Raw genomic sequence first — 19,190 nt, 5'->3', positions numbered from 1 at the left:
CATGCTTGGAGACTGCATCAGCTTTATGCTTCTAAGTAGCTTCTGAATCCCATGCCATCCTCTCAGACCATTGGTATGCTCATCCCTCAGATTCCGGCCACAGCCTTCAGCTTGGTGACCAAAGATGGACAGCCTGTTCGCTATGACATGGAGGTACCAGACTCCGGCATTGACCTGCAGTGCACCCTGGCCCCTGACTGCAGCTTTGCCTGGAACTGGAGGATCAAACATGGCCAGCTAGAGAACAGACCCTAGCCCTGCTTTCCACAACTGGCTCCACTCTACCCAGAGCAGCCTTCCTTCTTGGTGCTCACTGCTGCCCTGAGACGCAGGGGATCTGCTGTCCCTGGGCTCAATGGTGAAAACAGAGCTGATATGAGGGGCTATGAACTGCCTCCTAGGACTTCCATCTGAGTCCTGCAAGCTCTTGCCAAGAGAATATTCCACCTGCGTGAGGAGATGCAGTAAGCAGGAGGAGCTTCCCCCAGGAGTCCCAGGAGCAGAGAGGGGGTTCTTTGAGCTGCTCCAAACAAGTTGAACCAATGGTCACTTGCCCATAGCTGGGGGAATCACTTCCAGCCTAGGTCTGCAGGGGATTGATGAGCCCCTCAGCCTCTCAGAGCCCAGGCAGGTAGGAGAGTCTTAAAGGTTCACACCCAAGTGGTAGAGCTGCAAGGCAGCAAATATGCCCACCCTGGGGTTAGTGGGTCCTCTAACCCCATACCTGGTGCCCTGGCCATCAACCTCCAGTGGATGACACATAAGGAATGGCTGACACTGAGTAGGCTCCTTGATAGAATACACCCCCCTTTAAGCTGTCACAGCACAGGTCCTGAGTTGAACTCTAGTTTAGCCAAGGACCAGAGAAGGTACTGAAGTAAATTTGTTCGCAGCCCCCAAGCATGTGTCTCCCTTGCTGCTGGCCACCACATCTACCCTGGGTCTAGCAGACCTAGCATCCAGCCCAACTAGCTGGCACTCAACTCCTTCATCTATGAAAATGAAAAGTCATGGGGGAGCCACCTGACAGGAATGGCCTGTGTATGAGGCATGATAGGAAGTGGCACTGTGGCTCAAGTGGTAGAGTGCTAGCCTTGAGCTGAAGAGCTCAGGGACAGTGCCCAGGCCCAGAGTTCAGGCCCCACAACCAACAACAACAACAAAAAAGAGACATGATAAATGATGAAGGAGGCAGATGTCAGCGCTACTGCTCCCAGGCCATGCTGTCGATCTCAACATGCCAGCTTTCTGGATGCAGGGCACTGCCAGCAGCACTTTGCACACTGATAACCTCCAAGCACTTTCCTGGATGCCCTCTGGGAGGGCACAAGCAGGCCTGGAGATGGGTGAAGGGATACAGTCCTCACCCATCCCCATGTGCCTGACCTCTGGAGCCCCATGGATTTAATATGAGCCTCTCCTTACCCCTACCCTATGGTCCCAGCCCAGCCTATTCTCTTAGGGGGAGCTGCTTAGAACTCATGTAGCATTAAATCAACTGTGAATTATTGGGGGAAGGGACATTAGGACCCGATGTCTAGCCAAGGTGGCCTCTATTCAGCTTTTCCCATGGATCCAAGCTGCTCCAGGAAGAGACCCTGGCCCCAACACACAAAAAAACCACAGCCTTGGTGCTGCAGCCTTCAACTGTACAGAGCTCTTAAGCAATAAAATTTGCAGTGATGACATGTTTCTGGGCCTCTTTAGATGTCTCCTCGCTTGCCTGTCTGCTCACTGGACTCTTGACAGCTGCCTTCCTTAGCCTTCTGCAAGTCCCCCCCCACCCCCTCCCCGCCCTTGTTTGGGGCTCCTCCTGCCAGTATTTCCAGTTCTACCTTTGGGTAGACATCCATCACTCAGTGGCAAAAGGGAAGTTAGCAGGGGGGAGATGCCAAGGCTACGTACTTTACATACTTTACCAAGGCAGACAACCAGTACCACTAAGAAGGAAGTCAAGTGGCCTGGGCACTGACCAGATACCAAGGTAGGTATAAGGCAAGCCTCCATTCACCCTCCACCCACCCACCCAATGCTTGATTCAAAAGAACTGACAGCCCCATACCAGTAGCTCACACGTGTACCTAGCTACTGAGGAGACTGAGAACTGAAGTTGTGGTTCAGAGCCAGCCAGAGCAGGAAAATCAATGAGATTCTTATCTCCAATTAACCACCAAAAAGAAGCGAAGCCCTGGCTCAAGTGGTAGAGTGGCACAAAACAACAAAAACCACCTAACAGCAGTGTGGGTCTAAGCTCTTGCTGTGCATTTGCTTATCTGCATAGGGTTGGGATTCTGAAGTGAGTTCCTTGGTCGTGGAGCAAAGCCTGAAGGAGAAGAAGTGCCATTGCACAGGATGCCTTGTCTGATCTGGCTCCTTTTTAAAGCTATGCACAAGTGTGTGTGCATTGTGCACAGCTTGGGTTCAATCCAGCCTGCTCTGCACCCACATAAGGAAGAGCAGAGGCCATGTGCCCTGTTACATTCCAGGGACCCATGCTCACCCTCCTCCCGATCTGCCAGCTGCAGAAGCCCCTGCTGCCCCAGGCCTCCCGCAACCTTGGGAACAGCGCCATTGGCCGCCTCCACCCACTGGGAAAACCACGCAGTTTTCAGTCTGCGGGACCCGGGAAACGTCACAGAGATGGCGACATCACAGGCGCCTGCGCCCCTTGTATCTTCTCGGTCCCCTACCCCCTCCGCCAAAAAGCGCACTGGAGGTGGAGGGGGAGCAACCACCAGCCCACTCCCGGCCACCCAGACACAGACTCCCCCTGTCAGCATGGGAGTAACAGGTGGGAGCGGGTGAGGCTCTGCCGGCGAGGTGGGTGGTGGCGCTGCTAAGCGAGTGGGATGGGGGAAATGAGCAGCGGATGGATCAGGGGTCCAGACAGGGTGGGAGGAGGGGAGAATGCAGGGGAGGGGGCGGGTGGAGGGCGCAAGATTGGCTCCAAGGCAAGTCCCTCCCACTTCTCGCTTCTGCTGGGGAGTTTAAGCCCCAGTACTGGCAGACAGCACAATAATTAGCATCCCAGAGTTGGGAGCCATTAGACCTGTTTTCAGTGCACTCAGTGGAGTGGATGCTGTTTTCAGTAGCCGTGTGACCTTGTACGTGTTTCTCCACCTCGAGAGGAAACTTGGGGCCACTGTGCATAATAAGGAGGCATCACGCAGCATCGAGTGTCAGCAGGCCATAAAACAGGTTTGTGTTGGCTCTGGTACCCAGGATAGGAGGACCAAAGCAGTAAGAGTGAAAAGGGACACATCCAAGGTCAAGTCAGAAGTGGAAGGTAGGATGCTACAGAAGAAGTCATAGGTGACTCAGGTTTCTATTTCAGATGAATGTAGGATGAACTGAGCTTTGTGAGGGAGGCTACCAAGAGACAAAAGACTGGCTAGGTGTGGTGGTACAAGCTGTAATCTCAGCTGTAAGAAGGAGTAGATAGAAGGATTAAGAGCATGGCCCAGATGGTAGAGTACTAGCTAGCAAGTTCAAAGCCCTGAGTCCGAGCTCCTAATATTAATATAAAAATAATGATGATAATAAAAAGACTAGAGGGCTTGGAAGGTAGCTCAGCGGTAGAGTGCATGCCTCGCAAGCATGAGGCCCTGGGTTCGATTCCTCAGCACCACATAAACAGAAAAAGCCGGAAGTGGTGCTGTGGCTCCAATGGTAGAGCGCTAGCCTTGAGCTGAAGAGCTGAGGGACAGTGCCCAGACCCAGAGTTCAGGCCCCATGACCGGCAAATAAATAAATAAATAAATAAAAAGACTAGAAAGGAAGACAAAGGTCAAGCATCAGAATACTATTGGCCATGTTAGTCTAGATGCACAGGGTGTGCACTTGAGGTAAGAAATGTGGGCTAAAGCCAGGCACAAGTGGCTCACACCTGTAATCCTAGCTACTCAGGAGGCTGAGATCTGAGGATCTCGGTTGAAAGCCAGCCCAGGCAGGAAAGTCCATGAAACTCTTATCTCCAATAAACACTCAGAAAACCGGAAGTGGTGCTGTAGCTCAAGTGGTAGAGCGCTTGCCTTGAGCTGAAGAGCTGAGGGACAGCACTTAAGCCCCACGACTGACAAAAAAAAAAATAGCTAGTCCAGGCAGGAAAAATCTCTGAGACACTTACCTCCAAACACCAAAAAGCCAGAAGTGAAGCTGTGGCTCAAGTGGCTGAACACTAGCCTTGAGCAAAAAAAGCTCAGAGACAGCGCCCAGGCCTTGAGTTCAAGCCCCAGTACCAGCACAAGAAAAGAAAAGAGGGGCCGGGCGCTGGTGGCTCACGCCTGTAATCCTAGCTACTCAGGAGGCTGAGATCTGAGGATCGCGGTTCAAAGCCAGCCCGGGCAGGAGAGACTGTGAGACTCCTATCTCCAATAAACCACCAGAAAACCGCAAGTGGCGCTGTAGCTCAAGTGGTAGAGCGCTCACCTTGAGCTGAAGAGCTGAGGGACAGCGCCCAGGCCCAGAGTTCAAGCCCCACGACTGACCAAAAAAAAAAAAAAAAAAGAAAAGAAAAGAGGGAAGGAAGGAAGGGAATGAAGAAGAGAGGAGAAGGAAGGAGGGAGGGAGGGAAGAAAAGAAAGAAATGTTTATTTGCAAAGACATTTATTTAGTAAGCATCCACAGAGTTTGTGTCAAGGTTTGTTTTTTTTTGTTGGTCCTGGGGCTTGGACTCTGGGCCTGGGTGCTGTCCCTCAGCTCTTCAGCTCAAGGCCAGCGCTCTACCACTTGAGCCACAGCGCCACTTCCAGCTTTTTCTACTTATGTGGTGCTGAGGAATTGAACCCAGGGCCTCATGAATGCAAGGCAAGCACTCTACCACTGAGTCACCTTCCCAGCCCTGTGTCAAGGATTTGAAGTAAACAACCAACACACCTTCAGGTGGATATAAAATCTGATTTGGTTCTTTTTTTTTTAAGGGCAGGAGTAATACTGGAGTTTTGAACTCCAGGCCTCGTGCATGCTAGGCAGGCACTTTACTTCTAAGCCATGCATCCAATCCTTTGTTATGCCGCTTGCTTTTGAGATAGGATCTTACTTTCTGCCTAGGTGCACACCTCGGTTTCCCACCATAGTAGAGGTAACATACGTGTGCCCTCATGCTCAGCTTCTTTCACTGCACTAGAGTATCAATGCCCAGTCTAGCCTAGAACCTCAGTCCTTCCAATCTCAGCCTCCCATGTCACTAGAATGACAGACAGATGTATACCACCACATACAGCTACATGTTGAAATAGAACCTGAATTTTTTTTTTTTTTTGGTCCGGTCATGGGGCCTGAACTCTGGGCCTGGGCACTGTCCCTCAGCTCTTCAGCTCAAGGCTAGCGCTCTACCACTTGAGCCACGGCGCAAAAAAAATTTTTTTTCTGCTTATATGGTGCTGAGGAATCAAACCCAGGGCCTCAGGCATGCAAAGCAAGCGCTCTACCACTGAGCCATCTTCCCAGCCCTAGTCAATTATTCTATCTGGCCTTCTTTTTTACAGATCTACTGCCCAACATGTACCATCTTTCCACACCAAAATGAATGGTCATAGACCTCTGTTGTATGCCTTCATCTTATTTCAGTACATCAAATATCTTCCTAAAAAAAGAGAAAGTACATTTTATGAGTCTTTCCATGGCTGAAATGATAGTTTTGCTGAATGTAAAATTCCATGTTAAAAACCATTTCCCTCAGAATTTTAAAGACAATCATAACCAACTTTGCCACCAGTGTGATTTTCCTATCTTTGTTGGTTACTAGGTCTTACCTTTCAGAAGCATTTAGGAGTTAGTTATTCCTGATTTAATAAATTTTCACAGGAAGGATCTTTCAACATCTGTGCTACTGGCCTTTCAGTAAACATCCTTCAGCCTAGAGAAAATTTTCTCTTCATATCCTCTATTCTTTTTGGATCTCTTTTCTAGAATTTAAAACCAGATGTCCGATTGATTCTTTTTTTTTGTCATTTTGCATCTCTATTTTTTTTGGTCAGTCATGGGACTTGAACTCAAGGCCTAGGCCCTGTCCTCAAGCTTTTTTGCTAAAAGCTAGTGCTCTACTATTTTGAGCTACACCACCACTTCTGGTTTTCTGGTAGTTGATTGGAGATAAGAGTCTCATGGACTTTCCTGACTGGACTGGCTTTGAATTACTATCCTCCGATCTCAGCCACTTAAAGCTAGGATTACAGCAGTGAGCCACTAGCACCCAGCTGCATCTTCTTTTAATTCTACTTTCTGGGGCTATTCTGTTTGATTTTCACCAATTCTACTTGCCAAAACTATGTCTTTCTACCAGACATAGTAGTATATGCCTGTAATCCCAGCATTTTGGAAGCAGAGGCAGGAGAATCGAGAGTTCAAAGCCAACCTGGGCTCCATAATGAAACAAAAAAGTAGGGGGGCCTGAAAATATAGCTCAGTAGTAGAGCACTTACCTAGTAAGAACTTGTGTCCAATCTCCATTACTGAGGTAGGATCTTTGCGTTTATAATTCTATTTTCATAACATCCCATTCTATGGTGAGAGGAGGGTGCTTAAATTTGGTTTGGCTTGGGGGTTTTTTGTTTCCTTTTTCATTATGGGGAATTACATTCCAAGCCTTGTGTTTACTAGGCAGACTCCAAACCCTTTTTGTTTTATTTTTGAATAGGGTCTCTTTTTTTTTTTTTTTTGACCTGGAGGCCTGGACCATGATCCTCTATTTAGTCCTGTAACTGGAATGACAGGCATTAGCCACTGTGTCCAACTTCATGGGGGCTTTTTGGGTTTTTATTTTTTGTGTTTTTATGTTGGGGGAGGGAAGTACTGAGAATTGAACTTAAGGCTTACAGTTGCAAACTGTTTTTTTTTTCTGGATATTTTTGAAATAGGCTCTCACTTTTCCCCCCACCTAGCGTGTATCACAGTCTTCCTATTTACATTCCTGCTCAAGTTAGAATGCCACGCACATGCCACCATACCCAACTATTTCTGTTGAGATGGGGGTCTTGTGAAATTTTGGGCCAGGGTACTTTGCATGCCTCTCTCTCTCCCTCTCTTTCTGTCTCTCTCTCTCTCTCTCTCTCTCTCTCTCTCTCTCCCTCTCTTTCTGTCTCTCTCTCTCTCTCTCTCTCTCTCTCTCTGCAGTTCTCTTTCTGATTACTTGAGCACAGAATCTCAGAGAAATTTCCACCCAGGATGACCTCAAACTCCAACCGTCCAGATCTCAGCCTCCTGAGTAGCTAAGATTACAAGTGTGAGACACTGGTACCTGGCAGGAATTTCATTTCTTAAACCTATGTTCAAGTCCTCACTTCAGCAGCCATGATATGTTGGGCAAATGAGCCCTCTCTTTTTTTGTGTAGCCAATGAAATACATAAAATATACTGGTATGGCAGCAGGAGGGAGGAAGGCAGGAGGCACTAACTCTGGTGGAGGGTGGTGATAGATCCCAGAGTCAAGGCATGGGCAGAATGTTGAGTGGAGTCCTCCACTCGATGGGACTGAGAGCATTAGAAGGAGGGCAAGAAGAGGAGGAGGAGGATGGGAGAGATGAGGAGAGTGAGAGTGGAGAGGGAGGAGGTGGCGGGCAGCATCTCTGGCCTTGGTTCCAGGTTCTGTCAGGGACTGTCCACCCACCCTGCAGCTCCCTCCATCACCTCCTTCTCCCTGACAGGTGCCAATGCATTTCCCTGCTGTGGCAAGACCTCGGTGGAAATCGTGGAGAAACAGTGAGAGCCAGCCCTCCATCATTGTAGGACCTCCCCCACTAGCAACTCTAGCCCTTTCCCCTTGACACCATGTACCTCATACACACCTATAGGATCTCCCTCCATTTGGCTCCTTTCTAAAATCTCCACAGGGCAGGGTCCAGCCCCTGACACTGAAGGTGTCATAGATAGGGCCTGACCCCTCAAAATCTGCTGCCCAATTAAGGCTAGAGCTATAGGTGAGAGTAGCTATAGAAGGAGCAGAGATCACAATGGTTGAACACTCAGGATAAGGGCTGAGAAGACCATGTACACACACACACACACACACAGCTTCCCACCTCTGGGAAGATGGGTGGATGAGTAGGCATTGCCCTGGACTTCACCTCCATAGGGAACACTTTTTGAGCATTGGTTAACCAACTGAGCCACACTGTCTGGGCTACAATGAGTGATAAGAATGAGGATTGCTTTGGGGCTGGGGGTGGATTGGCAAGCTCTCCAGCTTCTGAAACTCAGGGAAGGAAGAAGTACTTACCCCAGTGAGGTACGTTGGGGATAGCAGAGTGGATAAACTGGATGTATCCTGACAGAGGCCCTGTGGGAGACTCAAGGGTTCCAGAGATCCCCCTTCTCCCTAAAATTACCCTCTTCACCTTATTGCCCACCTATCACTTACCCTGACTTTCTCTGTCTTAGGAATGATCCCAGCCATCCCCATCATTCAGCAGAAGTGAGTGTCCCCTGATATGGAAAGGTCTAAGGGCCAGGGCTCTTTGAGGCTCCTTTTTCTAAAATCCTGATCAGCTCGTGTGTGTGTGTGTGTGTGTGTGTGTGTGTGTGTGTGTGTGTGTGTGTGCGCGCACGTGCGCGCGCACACACGCCAGTACTGGGTATTGAACTCAGAGCCTAGGCACTGCCCCATTGTTTTATTGCTCAAAGGTGGAGCTCTACCACTTAAGTCACAGCTCCACTTCCGGCTTTTGGCAGTTACTTGGAGATAAGCATCTCACTGACTTTCCTGCCTGGTCTGGCTTTGAACTGTAATCCTCAGACAGGTGTAAGCCACTGGCTCTAGATCCCAAGGCCCATTCGCCCACGTCCTTACTCTCATCACCAGCCTTTCTGTCCCTCATAAGTCTCCAAAAAAGGGTAAATGGGGGAGGGGGCTTTCAGAAGAATGTGAGTGAGATAGAGGTAGTGGGGGGGGGCGTGGCGCTAGGGGAGACCTGGAATGGTGGGTAGGGGGGTACCTAGTTCTTACTTCAGCTTTTAGTTGCAATCTTTCAGGTAGGGGCACAATCGGTAGAACAGAAACCCCTGTTCCAAGATCCAAACCCAGAGCAGGAAGAAAACTTTGGCCTGAAAATGAACATGGATCCCATATGGAAGGTGGACAGCTTGGAATCTTGCAGTGACAGCTCTAAGCCAGAATATACTATTGAAACCTTCCATCCCACCACAGAGGAGCTGGCAGAGATGCAGAGCTTCAACCAATGGAGCATAGACTCGATCCGCAGCAACTCAGAGGAGGACAAGGTACTAATCCAAAGTCGCTCCATCCATGCACAGACCTCCAGACACCTCTTCTGGTCAGACAAGACTGTCCAGGCCTCAGAGAACAGCCTACAAAAGGTGATTGAAATCCAAGACAAAGGTAGTAGCAAAAAGACTACCAGAAGCCACCCAGAAAAGAAATCCATTTCCATTGCCACTCCCACTCTCCCAGCTGCATGCTCCCAGAAGCCACCTGTAAGCTCCTCTCTTCCTGTCTCCCACCTTTCACCGCCCATCGGCCTATCGGATCTGATCAACTTTGCATCTTCCCTGGCCATAGCCTCTACTAGCAACATGAACTTGCCCAGTTTGGAGAAAATGCTCAAACCTGTACTACAGAAGACTCCAGAACCTTCTACAAAGCCCTCCCAGCCCGCTGAAGAGAAGCAAGAGCTGACAGGGAAACTCAAAACTGTAAAGTTCCAGAAAACTTGGGCTGAACAAGAAACAAACTTCCCTCACCCTTTCTTAGAATTCAGCAAGCCAGGGATCAAGACAGCCACCCTTGAAGGGGAAGTGAAGTTTGTCCAGACATCAACCATGAACTCCCAAGAATCCCAGGATGAGTAAGTAAGACAAAGCCACAGCTCCTCCACCAGGGGCTGCCCTGGTCTATGTGGGTGGGTTCCCTAGGATGGATGCCTGACACAACCCAGTGGGGTTTCCAACAGTGGAACAGGGGCCTGGGAGAAGCTCAGTAGAGCTCCAACCTCAGTGACCTCATAGAGGATACTGGAAATAAGGTTCTGGTGGACTGAGGTGTAGTGCCAAGGCCAGGGCCAGAGGAGGCCTGGGGACCATGGAGGGTGAGCTCTCCAGGACTGGGGTGGGCACCTGGATTCAAGGTGGAAAGGGTCATGTGGCATTAGAAAGCCAGCTGGATGACCACAGCCCTGGGGCCCAGGATACTTCCATGAGAGAGAGAGTGAGAGAGCAGGGCTCCAGTGTTCCTGGCCTCTGGTAACACATAGACGCAGCAGAGTGCCAGCTGCCCAGCAAAGAGGAGATTCCCTTATTGGAATAGCCTCCTCCAAACTGCAAGGCCCCTCCCATTTCCCCTTCCCTATCTTCTTCCCCGGACTGCAGTGACACTGTCTCTCTTGTGTTACAGCTCCGTGCCACCAGGAACCAAGAAAGGGAGTCCATTATTGCTGAAAATCCATTTTAAGCTGTTATCCCCTGAACTCCAGAGAAATGACTAGACAGAACCATTAAAACCTCCAGTGCTGGCCCCAGCCTTTTTGTGTAAATCCTTCTGGACCAATGAGTTCACCTGATTGTTTCATCCTGGTCTCGATTTTTTTCTCTCTTCCTTTTTTTTTTTTTTTTTGGTGATACTAGGGTTTGAACTCCAGGCCTCACCTTTACTGGTCAGGTGCTCTACTGTTTATTGTTGAGCTACACTTCCAGTACTTTTTAGCACTGGTTATTTGCCTGAGCTAGTGCCTATACCTCCATCTTCCTGTTTTATGCTTCCTGCTATAGCTGGAATGATAGGTGCATACCACCATACCTAGGTCTCTCCAACTGTTCTACTCAGGCTGGCCAGAAACTATGATCCTTCTGATCACAGCTTTCCAAGTAGCTGGAATTACATGAGCCACTGTGCTTGGGCTCTGTCCTCAATGTGTGTGGGGCGGGGGGAGGGGAGGTTCCTGGTGCTTGAACTCAGGGCCTAGGTGCTGTCCATGAGCTTTTATGCTAAAGCTGGTGATCTACCACTTGAGCCACAGCCCTATTTCCAGCCTTTTTTGGTGCTCAATTGGAGATAAGTATCTTATAGGCTTTCCTGCCTGGACTGGATTCAACCCCAGATCCTCAGATCTCAGCCTCCTGAGTAGCTAGGATTACAGGTGTAAGCCACCAGTACCCAAATGTTCTCAATTTTTTTTTTATTTTTTTAAGGATGATACCCCTATGTTTTAGTTGTACCCACCCTACCTACTCCTGAGGTTTCTAGCACACTGTTCCTAGCCTGTCTGCCTATTTACTCCCCATGGGTAGGACTGCTCCACTCCCACCTACTAGCCCCCCCAGAAAGACTCCATACCACCCTTGAGAAAATGCAGAGCTCTGTCCAAGAGTTCAGTTACTTAAGCCCAAAGCCAGGGACATGTTGAGATTGTCCATTGGGGTGCTCCCCTTGGGAGTGGGCCTTGGCAGGCAAGAACAAATCTGAGGAGAGTTCTTTTTGTCTCTTGAGAGGCGTGGTATGGGAAAGGGATGGTGTCAAAAGCTTGAAGAAGGGCAAACTGAGGCTCATTGTACCAGGCACAGATACAATGCATGCACACAAATGTATAAGCCATCCCATGTTTGGGGTTAGGCCTTGGGGAGCTTCTGGCAAGGTGATGGCTACAAAAGAGGAAAAAGAATTCAGAGTGTGTGAGATGGATGTGGGCATGGAAAAGGAAGCCTTAGAGAAAGAGAAGAGGCTAGCCTGGGCACTGAGTAGTTTATTGGAGATGAGAGTCTCAGGAGACTTTCCTGCTCAGTCTGGCTTTGAATCAGATCCTTAGATGTCAGCCTTCTGAGCAGCCAAGATTACAGGCATGAGCCACCAGCTTTTGTTTTGTTTTTGGAGGCAAGGCCTCACTAGCTAGTCTAGTGTGGCCTATAACTTGGCATCTTCCTGGCCTCAACCTCCCAGGTGCTGAGATTACAAGCGTATGCTATAATGCCAAGACCTAGTTGAATTCTTCATTAGCTCTGGGCTTCAGGCTCCTTGCCAAGGCCACAATCAGTTTCAAGACTCCAGGAGAGGTTTGAAGAGAAAGGGGCCCAGAATCAGAAGAATGCATTAGGCAAGAGGAAAAGAAGCAATTGGACAAGGACAGGACTAGGAGCCAGAAGCTAAACACTGAGAAGAGATGTGTAACTGAGGGTTGGAAAAAGGGCTGGGTCAGAAATATCATTAGGCCCTCAGAATTTCTCTGGAGTTTTTTTGTTTTTTTTCGGTTGGTCATGGGACTTGAACTCTGGGCCTGGATGCTGTCCCTCAACTCTTCAGCTCAAGGCAAGCGCTCTACCACTTGAGCCACAGCACCACTTCCACTTTTTGGTGGTTTATTGGAGATGAGTTCCACGAGGGGCTGGGAAGGTGGCCCAGTGGTAGAGTGCTTGCCTCGCATGCATGAGGCCCTGGGTTCAGTTCCTCAGCACCACATAAACAGAAAAAGCCGGAAGTGGTGTTGTGGCTCAAGCAGTACAGTGCTAGCCTTGAGCTGAGGAGCTAAGGGACAGCACCCAGGCTCAGCGTTCAAGCCTCATGACAGACAAAAAAAAAAAAAAAAAAAGTAATAATGATATATATTATTTCTTAAAAAAAGTTTCACTGACTTTCCTGGCTGAGCTGGCTTTGAACCATGATCCTCAGATCTCAGCCTCCTCAGTAGCTAGGATTACAGGTGTGAGTCACCAGCGCCCGGCTCTCTGGAGTTTTTGTTTAAGGATTTTTATTTTATTTTTTCTGTTGTTTCAAGGGCTTGAACTCAGGGCCTGGCCACTTGTCCCTGAGCTCTTTTTTGCTTGAAGATAGCACTCTACTGCTTTGAGCCATAGCACCACTTCTGGTTTTCTGGTGGCTCATTGGAGATAAGATTCTTGTAGACTTTTTTGCCTGGGCTGGCTTTGAACAGTGATCCTCAGATATCTTCCTGAGTTGCTAGGGTTATAGGCGTGAGCAACCGACACTCAACTGGTTTTTGGTTCTTTTCTCTTTTTTTTAATTTTCTGTTTTAGGTACACAGCACAAGTCAGCTGAAGCACAGAAAATGCATACATAGTCCCTGTCTCTGTTCATACAACCTCCCTCACAATTGAACAGTCATGAACCTACATTGACACATTATCATCACCCAAACCCCTAATCTAGGGCTCGCTCTTGGTAATGTACTTTCTATGGGCTTTGTGAAATGTATAACACACCAACATGGTAGTATCACACAGAATAGTTTCACTGTCCTAAGAAGTTCCTTATCTGTCCTTATTTATCCCTCCTTCCTCCAATCACTGGTTACCCTCTGATCCTTTTATTGTCTCCTTTTGCTTTTTCTAGAAAGAGTTGGAAATAATAGAGTACATAGCCTTTTCACATTGGCATCTTTCTCTTAGTTATATGCATTTGTTTCTTCCATTCTTTTCATGACTTGATAGCTCAGTTATTTTTTTAGCACTGAATAATATTTCACTGTCCATATGTCCCACAGTTTATCCATTTATCTACTGAAGGGCATCTTGGTTGCTTCCAAGTTTGGGCTACTATAAAAATACCTATGTGCAGGTTTTTGTGATGACTTAAGCTTTCAACCCATTTAAGGAAGTTCTCTTAGAGTTTTTAAATATTCCAAAAACTGAATAGGTTATTAATTTTACCAAATGTTTTTTCTTTATGACATGATCATGCAGTTTTTCTTCTTTAATCTATGTGATGGATTGTATTGATTCCCAAATGTTGACGCAGTCTTGCATTCCTGGAATAAATCTCACTTGATTGTGATGTTATATATATATTTTTTTGAAGTTGGGGGTAGTTCATGGGGCTAGAACTCACAGCCTCAGTTTAGTTATTGCTCAAGGCTAGCACTCTACCACTTGGAGCCACAGCTCCACTTCCTGTTTTCAGGTGGTTAATCGGAGATAAGAATCTTACAGCCTTTCTTGCCCAAGCTAGCTTCAAAACAGGATCCTCAAATCTCAGCTTCCTGAGTAGCTAAGATTACAGGCATGAGCCACCAGTGCCCAGCTGGGAAGCTATTTTTATACATTTTTGTATTCAATTTGCTAATATTTTTGTCAAAGGTTGTTGCATTTATATTCATTAGAGACAGTGGTCTGTAGTTTTCTGGAAGTGGTTTTGGTATTATGAGAGTGATGGCCTAATAGAATAAGTAGTGATATATTCCTTTGACTTTGTTCTGTTCAAAGAAATTGTAGAGAATATTTTATTAAATGTTTGGTATAACTCACCAGTGAGTCCATCTGGGTATGATACACTCTATTATTGACTCAACTTTAGAGATACAGGTATAGTCAGGTTATTTATATATGAGTTTTGGCAGATTGTGTTTTTCAAGGAATTGGTCTGTTTCATCTAAGTTTTCAAATTAGTTGGCACAGTCATAAGTTTCCTTATCATTCTTCCAGTGTCCACAAGATCTGTAGTAATGTTCCTCTCTCATTCTGCTATTGGTAGTTTGTCTTTTCTCCTTTCTATTTTTATTTTCATTTTGGGTGGATAGGGCTGGGAAGGTGGCTCAGTGGTAGAGTGCTTTGCCTTGCATGCATGAGGCCCTGGGTTCAATTCCTCAGCACCAAATAAGCTGAAAAAGCCAGAAGTGGTGCTGTGGCTCAAGTGGTAGAGTGCTAGCCTTGAGCTGAAGAGCTGAGGGACAGTGCCCAGGCCCAGAGTTCAGGCCCCATGACCGACAAAAAGAAAAAAAATTAAATAAATATTTTAAAATTTCTCTTAAGATTTTTTTCTTTGACCGATGTGTGGGATTGACTTGATCTTGAGGTAAGGTCTCTCTCTGTCACCCAGAGTGGCCTGGAACAATCCTCTGCTTCTGACTCTAGAATGGTGAGATTATAGGAATGTACCATCCCTGCCTGACCCCATGTGTTATTTAGAAGTCTACTGTTTAATCTTCAGAACTTAAGGATTTTCTTTCTGTTATTTTTTACTTTTTTTTTTTGCCAACACTAAGGCTTGAACTCAGCCTGGGCATTGTCCCTGAGTTTCTTTTGCTCAGGGCTAGCACTCTACCACTTGAGTCTCAGTGTCACTTCTGGCTTTCTCTGTTTATGTGGTACTGAGGAATCGAACCTAGGGCTTCATGTATGCTAGGCAAGCACTCTATCACTAAGCCACATTCCCAGTCCTGTTATTAATTTCTAATTTAACTCCATTTTGATCTGAGAATAGACATTGTATGATTTCTAGCCTATTGAATTTGTTAAGGTTTCATGGAATTTTTTTAATGTGTCTGGTGGGTTTATATTGGGTTTTACCCCATAATCTCAGTTTTACCCCATAATCTAGCTTTGGGACACTGTGGCCTGCTTCTCCTTCTACGCTTCTACCATCTTGAGTGGCATCCAGAATTTGCATCTGCAAATTCAAAGGCCTTTAAAGGGAGGCAGAATAAAAACAGCAGGTGCCCCAGAAGGGAGAAGCTAGTGAAGGAGAGGGTATACCTCCTGCCAAAAAAAAAAAATCTACCACAAAAGCAGCCTGGGGCCTGTGGGTTTGGGGCACTGGAGCGGCCTCAGAGCCTGTGACTCTGCCTTTCAGGCAGCAGAGAGCAGAAGAGCAAGCGATCCCCATCTATACAGAGAAGGTACAGGTGACTAAGGCTGGGGGGAGGGAGGATGTCACACCTTACCCCCAGAATCCCCTGGGTGGAGGACTGTGGGTGCAGCCTCATGTGAAATATACTAGAAGGATGCTGTGCAGCCACATGCCTGGTCCCAGGTCTCCTGGAGTCTTCGTCTTGTCTTCTTCCTGCCTCTAAGGTCTCCACAGAAGCCTCGAAAGTTGCTCACACGAGATGCATGGGAGGGGGCCGGCAGTGTGCAGAAAGGGAGGATGCAGCTTCGTCCTGCCCAGCAGACACACGTGGAGCAAGCCACAGCCACAGCCACAAAGGATGAGGGAAGTGTACGGAAGGCAAAAGAATTCAAGGACCCTATGGCTACCAATCGGGCTCAGTCAGATCCAGATACAAGTTCTCAGAGGTAAGGTTGGGGCTGTAGGCCCAGCCGGGAGTGCTGGGTTTGGGGTGAGGCCTTCCTGGGCCTGGCATTCCTTTATAGCAGATACAAAGTCCTGTTTCAATCTCTCCTCCCTGGGGCAGCTTGACAGAGGAGAACCTGCTGCCCCTGACACCTCGGCAGCTGGCAGGTAAGGGCCTTAGGGAACAGATAGGATGAATAGGGGGAGCTCAGGGCAGAACTACAAGGGGTTGCCTGCCCTGAGATTATGATCAGCCAATTGGCAAAATATATTGGCAAAAGCCAATATTTGTACCCTTCTTTCCATGCCAGTCTAACTCATTCATCTCTATAACCCAAGGACACACTGATATACCTGCTCCAGAATCTCTCTCGTGTGTGTGTGTGTGTGTGTGTGAGAGAGAGAGAGAGAGAGAGAGAGAGGGAGAGAGAGAGAAAGAGAGTATAGATGGATTAGTGGATATATGGATGAAGGCATTTCAATCTATGGAGAGAAAGATGAAAAGGAGAAAGGAAGGCAGAGAGGGAGAAAGGATGGAAAAATGAATGTTTCTCCACTTCCCATTCCTGTAGAATGAGGGGTGGAGGTTGGGGGTAGAAGGAATCACTGACCCAATGCTCTCCACTGACCACATCCTGATGTTGGCAGGGACCCCTCAATGCAAGAATCACTTATTCTGTATCAACCATGTTCAATAGTTGCTTTCTAAAACCAGGCACTGACAATGCTTCAGAGTAATGTAGCTCCAGAGGCAGAAGAATGCCTAGTGGGACCTTGGACGTGAATTTTAAATGCTTTTTATACTAGCATCCAAGCATGAGTTTTGGAAATGGATTGAATGGGCACTTAAATGTCAACGCCCAGTAGCCACAGTCTGTATTGAAAGCTATAATAATGCTCAGTGTAGAGTTAGTCCAAATGGACAATCCAACCTCTGCTGGTTCCCATGTGTGCTGCTCACCTGGCTATTTGCCCAACTCTCTACCCTCAGCCTTCCAGGACATCTTCAAACTGTTCAGTTGCAGCCCAACAGGCACTGTGGACATGCGCAGCATGAAAGTTGCCCTGCGCAATGTAGGTATCCAACTAGGCCCCCAGGAGATGTGTGAGGCTCTTCGTCTGGCAGACTTGGATGGTGAGTGCCCCCATCCCTGCTCTCTTGTCCTCTTTCATCTCTAGGCACTGAGTGCCACCCAGTCTACAAAAGTCTCTGACCTGAACAGACCACCAGTGGTCCATGCCTGCAATCCTACTCAGGAGACAAAGACCTGAGCATCTAAGTCCAAAGCCAGCCCAACAAGGAAATTCTATAAGACTCTTAGCTACAATGAACTGCCAAAAACTGGGAGTGGAGCTGTGGCTCAAGTGGTAGAGCACCAACATTGAGAGAAAAAGCTCAGGGATAGCACCCAGGCCCTGAGTTCAAGCCTCAGCACCAGCACATACATACACACAGAGTTACTGGCTTGGTCTTTACATTGTAAAGTTCTGTCTCCCAGGAAGCTGGCCCTGGTCATTACCCTGGCCTTAAACCTTGCTGAGTTCACTCTCATTCTGACTGGGTCTCTAGTGTGTGTCAGGCAGGCTTTGTGCAGGGGCAAACACCCCCAGCATCCTCCTTTCTCATCTCAGGTGATGGAATCGTAAGCTTCAAGGACTTTCTGGGTGTTCTCACTGACAACAACCGGCTGGCTCAGTGCATGGGTGAGGGACAGGGCTGATCCTTGGGAGTGGGCCTGGCCTCAGAGGAGGGAGGCCCCTTCTCATCTCCCCTTTTTCCCCCAGGTCAAATGAAGAGCAACCGAGTATCTGATCCCCAGGGCCTGCACACACTGTTCTTAGAGGTGCTGTTCAAGCTACTGCACCAGGGCTTTCTGCCCTCCAAGTCTGGGCAGGAGGTGACAAGGTGTATACAACTCTCCCTCCCTAGCTCCTAGGCCCAGGATCTGGAGGGCAAAGCTGGTCCCTTGAAGAGACTCTGATTGGCCTGCCTCTAAGATGAGATTCCTGAATTCTGGGCCCATTTCCTGGGCCCCAAGTCAATCCCAGGCCAAAGACAAGTAGCTACTTGGGTTTCCTCACCTGTGAGGTAGAGAGGTGTCTGATGAGCTGACTACTGCTCCTTTTCCCCCTAAGCTACTACCAGGAGAAGCAGCGGGCTCTGCGGCTGACCCCAGGCTTGAAGATTCGGAACAGCCAGGGCCATCCCTCGCGCTCCCATGCCGGCCTCAATTTCTTCTGCCAGGCAGCTCGTGTCAATGGCCTGTCCAGCTCTGAGCTGGCACTCTCACTACACAAACTGCACAAAACGGGTGCGCACTCCAGTGGTCTGTGGTGAGGGACTTGGGGGAATGGAAATGCCAGGCTGGGTCAGCCTGTGGAAGGTAGACACACACACACACACACACACACACACACACACACACACACACACACACACACAGAGCACTGTCCCATCCTTCCCAATGCTCAAACCCACCCCTAGGTTCACGCAGTCCCTACTCTCAGATACCCAACCTGACCAGGCGGATGCAGCCAGATTATAGGACACGGAGTGCAATACCCGTAGCGATGCCCGACGTCCGCCTTCCCAAGCCCCATCAACCCAACCGCCCCAGGATCTCAATCAACCTGAGGCCACTATGCAAAGGTAAGAGCCAGAGCACCAGCTGTGCAGCTGCCCTGCAGTTAGAAGGATGAGAGAATCTGTCCTGGGCAGATGGGGCGGGGGTGGGAGAGCAGATGGGGTACGATGGTGGGCAGGAGGAGGGGCAGGCAAAGAGTGGGAGCAGAACCGAAAGAAATGGGACTCAACAGGCACAGAGCGAGGCTTGATGACGGTAAGGAAGAGGGGGCAAAATCAGGGAAAGGCACCCAGGTTAGAGGGTGGGGAAGGCGGAAGTGGGCTGGCAGCAGGAAGGCAGGATGAGGTAGTAAGGATTTGCGGGTGTCTAATTTGAGCTGCCTCTGGATCTGCAATGCTACTCAGCCTGGCCTCCCTCCCTTCTCCCCCCTCTCCCTCCCTCGCTCCCTCCTGCAGCTTTAGTGAGCCAGCCATCAGAGCAAATTCGTCCCTTGAAGCTGGCTCCCTCCCCACCAACTCTAGTGCAGAAGCAGCCCTTCTCCCCTTCGCCAGCCTGTTCCCAGAGATCAGCTGTGAAGAGCTCTTATAAGTAAAGCGTTTGCGGAATGAAATAAGCTGGGTGTGGTGGAGACAGGCATG

General features: G+C 48.5%; 3 protein-coding genes across 3 annotated transcripts in view; all 3 read left to right on the top strand.

Moving 5' to 3' along the window:
• Positions 1 to 1,688, top strand: part of Map3k14 (mitogen-activated protein kinase kinase kinase 14) — a 45,818-nt gene extending 44,130 nt beyond the window's left edge. Inside the window, exon 16 of the mRNA XM_042674001.1 lies at positions 91 to 1,688. Within this exon, the coding sequence (XP_042529935.1) occupies positions 91 to 255 (165 nt within the window). The 3' untranslated portion in view covers positions 256 to 1,688. The remainder of the gene's footprint in view (positions 1 to 90) is intronic.
• An 804-nt stretch (positions 1,689 to 2,492) lies between these two features.
• On the top strand, positions 2,493 to 10,436 carry Spata32 (spermatogenesis associated 32). The gene is made up of 6 exons (XM_042674195.1): positions 2,493 to 2,791; positions 3,090 to 3,286; positions 7,614 to 7,698; positions 8,377 to 8,410; positions 8,968 to 9,800; positions 10,346 to 10,436. The coding sequence occupies exons 1-6, from the start codon at positions 2,493 to 2,495 to the stop codon at positions 10,434 to 10,436; spliced, it is 1,539 nt and encodes a 512-aa protein (XP_042530129.1).
• A 5,083-nt stretch (positions 10,437 to 15,519) lies between these two features.
• On the top strand, positions 15,520 to 19,144 carry LOC122103584 (EF-hand calcium-binding domain-containing protein 3-like; the record flags this gene model as incomplete). The annotated part of the gene is made up of 9 exons (XM_042674193.1): positions 15,520 to 15,572; positions 15,748 to 15,969; positions 16,089 to 16,135; positions 16,959 to 17,102; positions 17,600 to 17,671; positions 17,753 to 17,873; positions 18,104 to 18,279; positions 18,453 to 18,618; positions 18,988 to 19,144. Coding segments are annotated over 9 exons (1,158 nt in total), but the record flags the coding sequence as incomplete, so codon positions are not given.
• Between the last annotated feature and the right edge of the window lie 46 nt (positions 19,145 to 19,190).

Source organism: Dipodomys spectabilis, unplaced genomic scaffold (genome assembly GCF_019054845.1).
Source record: "Dipodomys spectabilis isolate Male_0828 unplaced genomic scaffold, ASM1905484v1 ptg000018l, whole genome shotgun sequence".
Taxonomy (NCBI): Eukaryota; Metazoa; Chordata; class Mammalia; order Rodentia; family Heteromyidae; genus Dipodomys; species Dipodomys spectabilis.
The sequence above is the reverse complement of the archived record's forward strand: the minus strand, read 5'-3'. Positions and strand labels throughout refer to the sequence as shown.

Excerpts from the sequence above, each read along its gene's own strand:
- Spata32 (XM_042674195.1), top strand. The coding sequence starts at position 2,493 with ATGCTCACCCTCCTCCCGATCTGCCAGCTGCAGAAGCCCCTGCTGCCC. Across the intron at positions 2,792-3,089 it reads TGTCAGCATGGGAGTAACAG|TAGCCGTGTGACCTTGTACG; the intron begins GTGGGAGCGGGT and ends TGCTGTTTTCAG. Across the intron at positions 8,411-8,967 it reads ATCCCCATCATTCAGCAGAA|GTAGGGGCACAATCGGTAGA; the intron begins GTGAGTGTCCCC and ends GCAATCTTTCAG.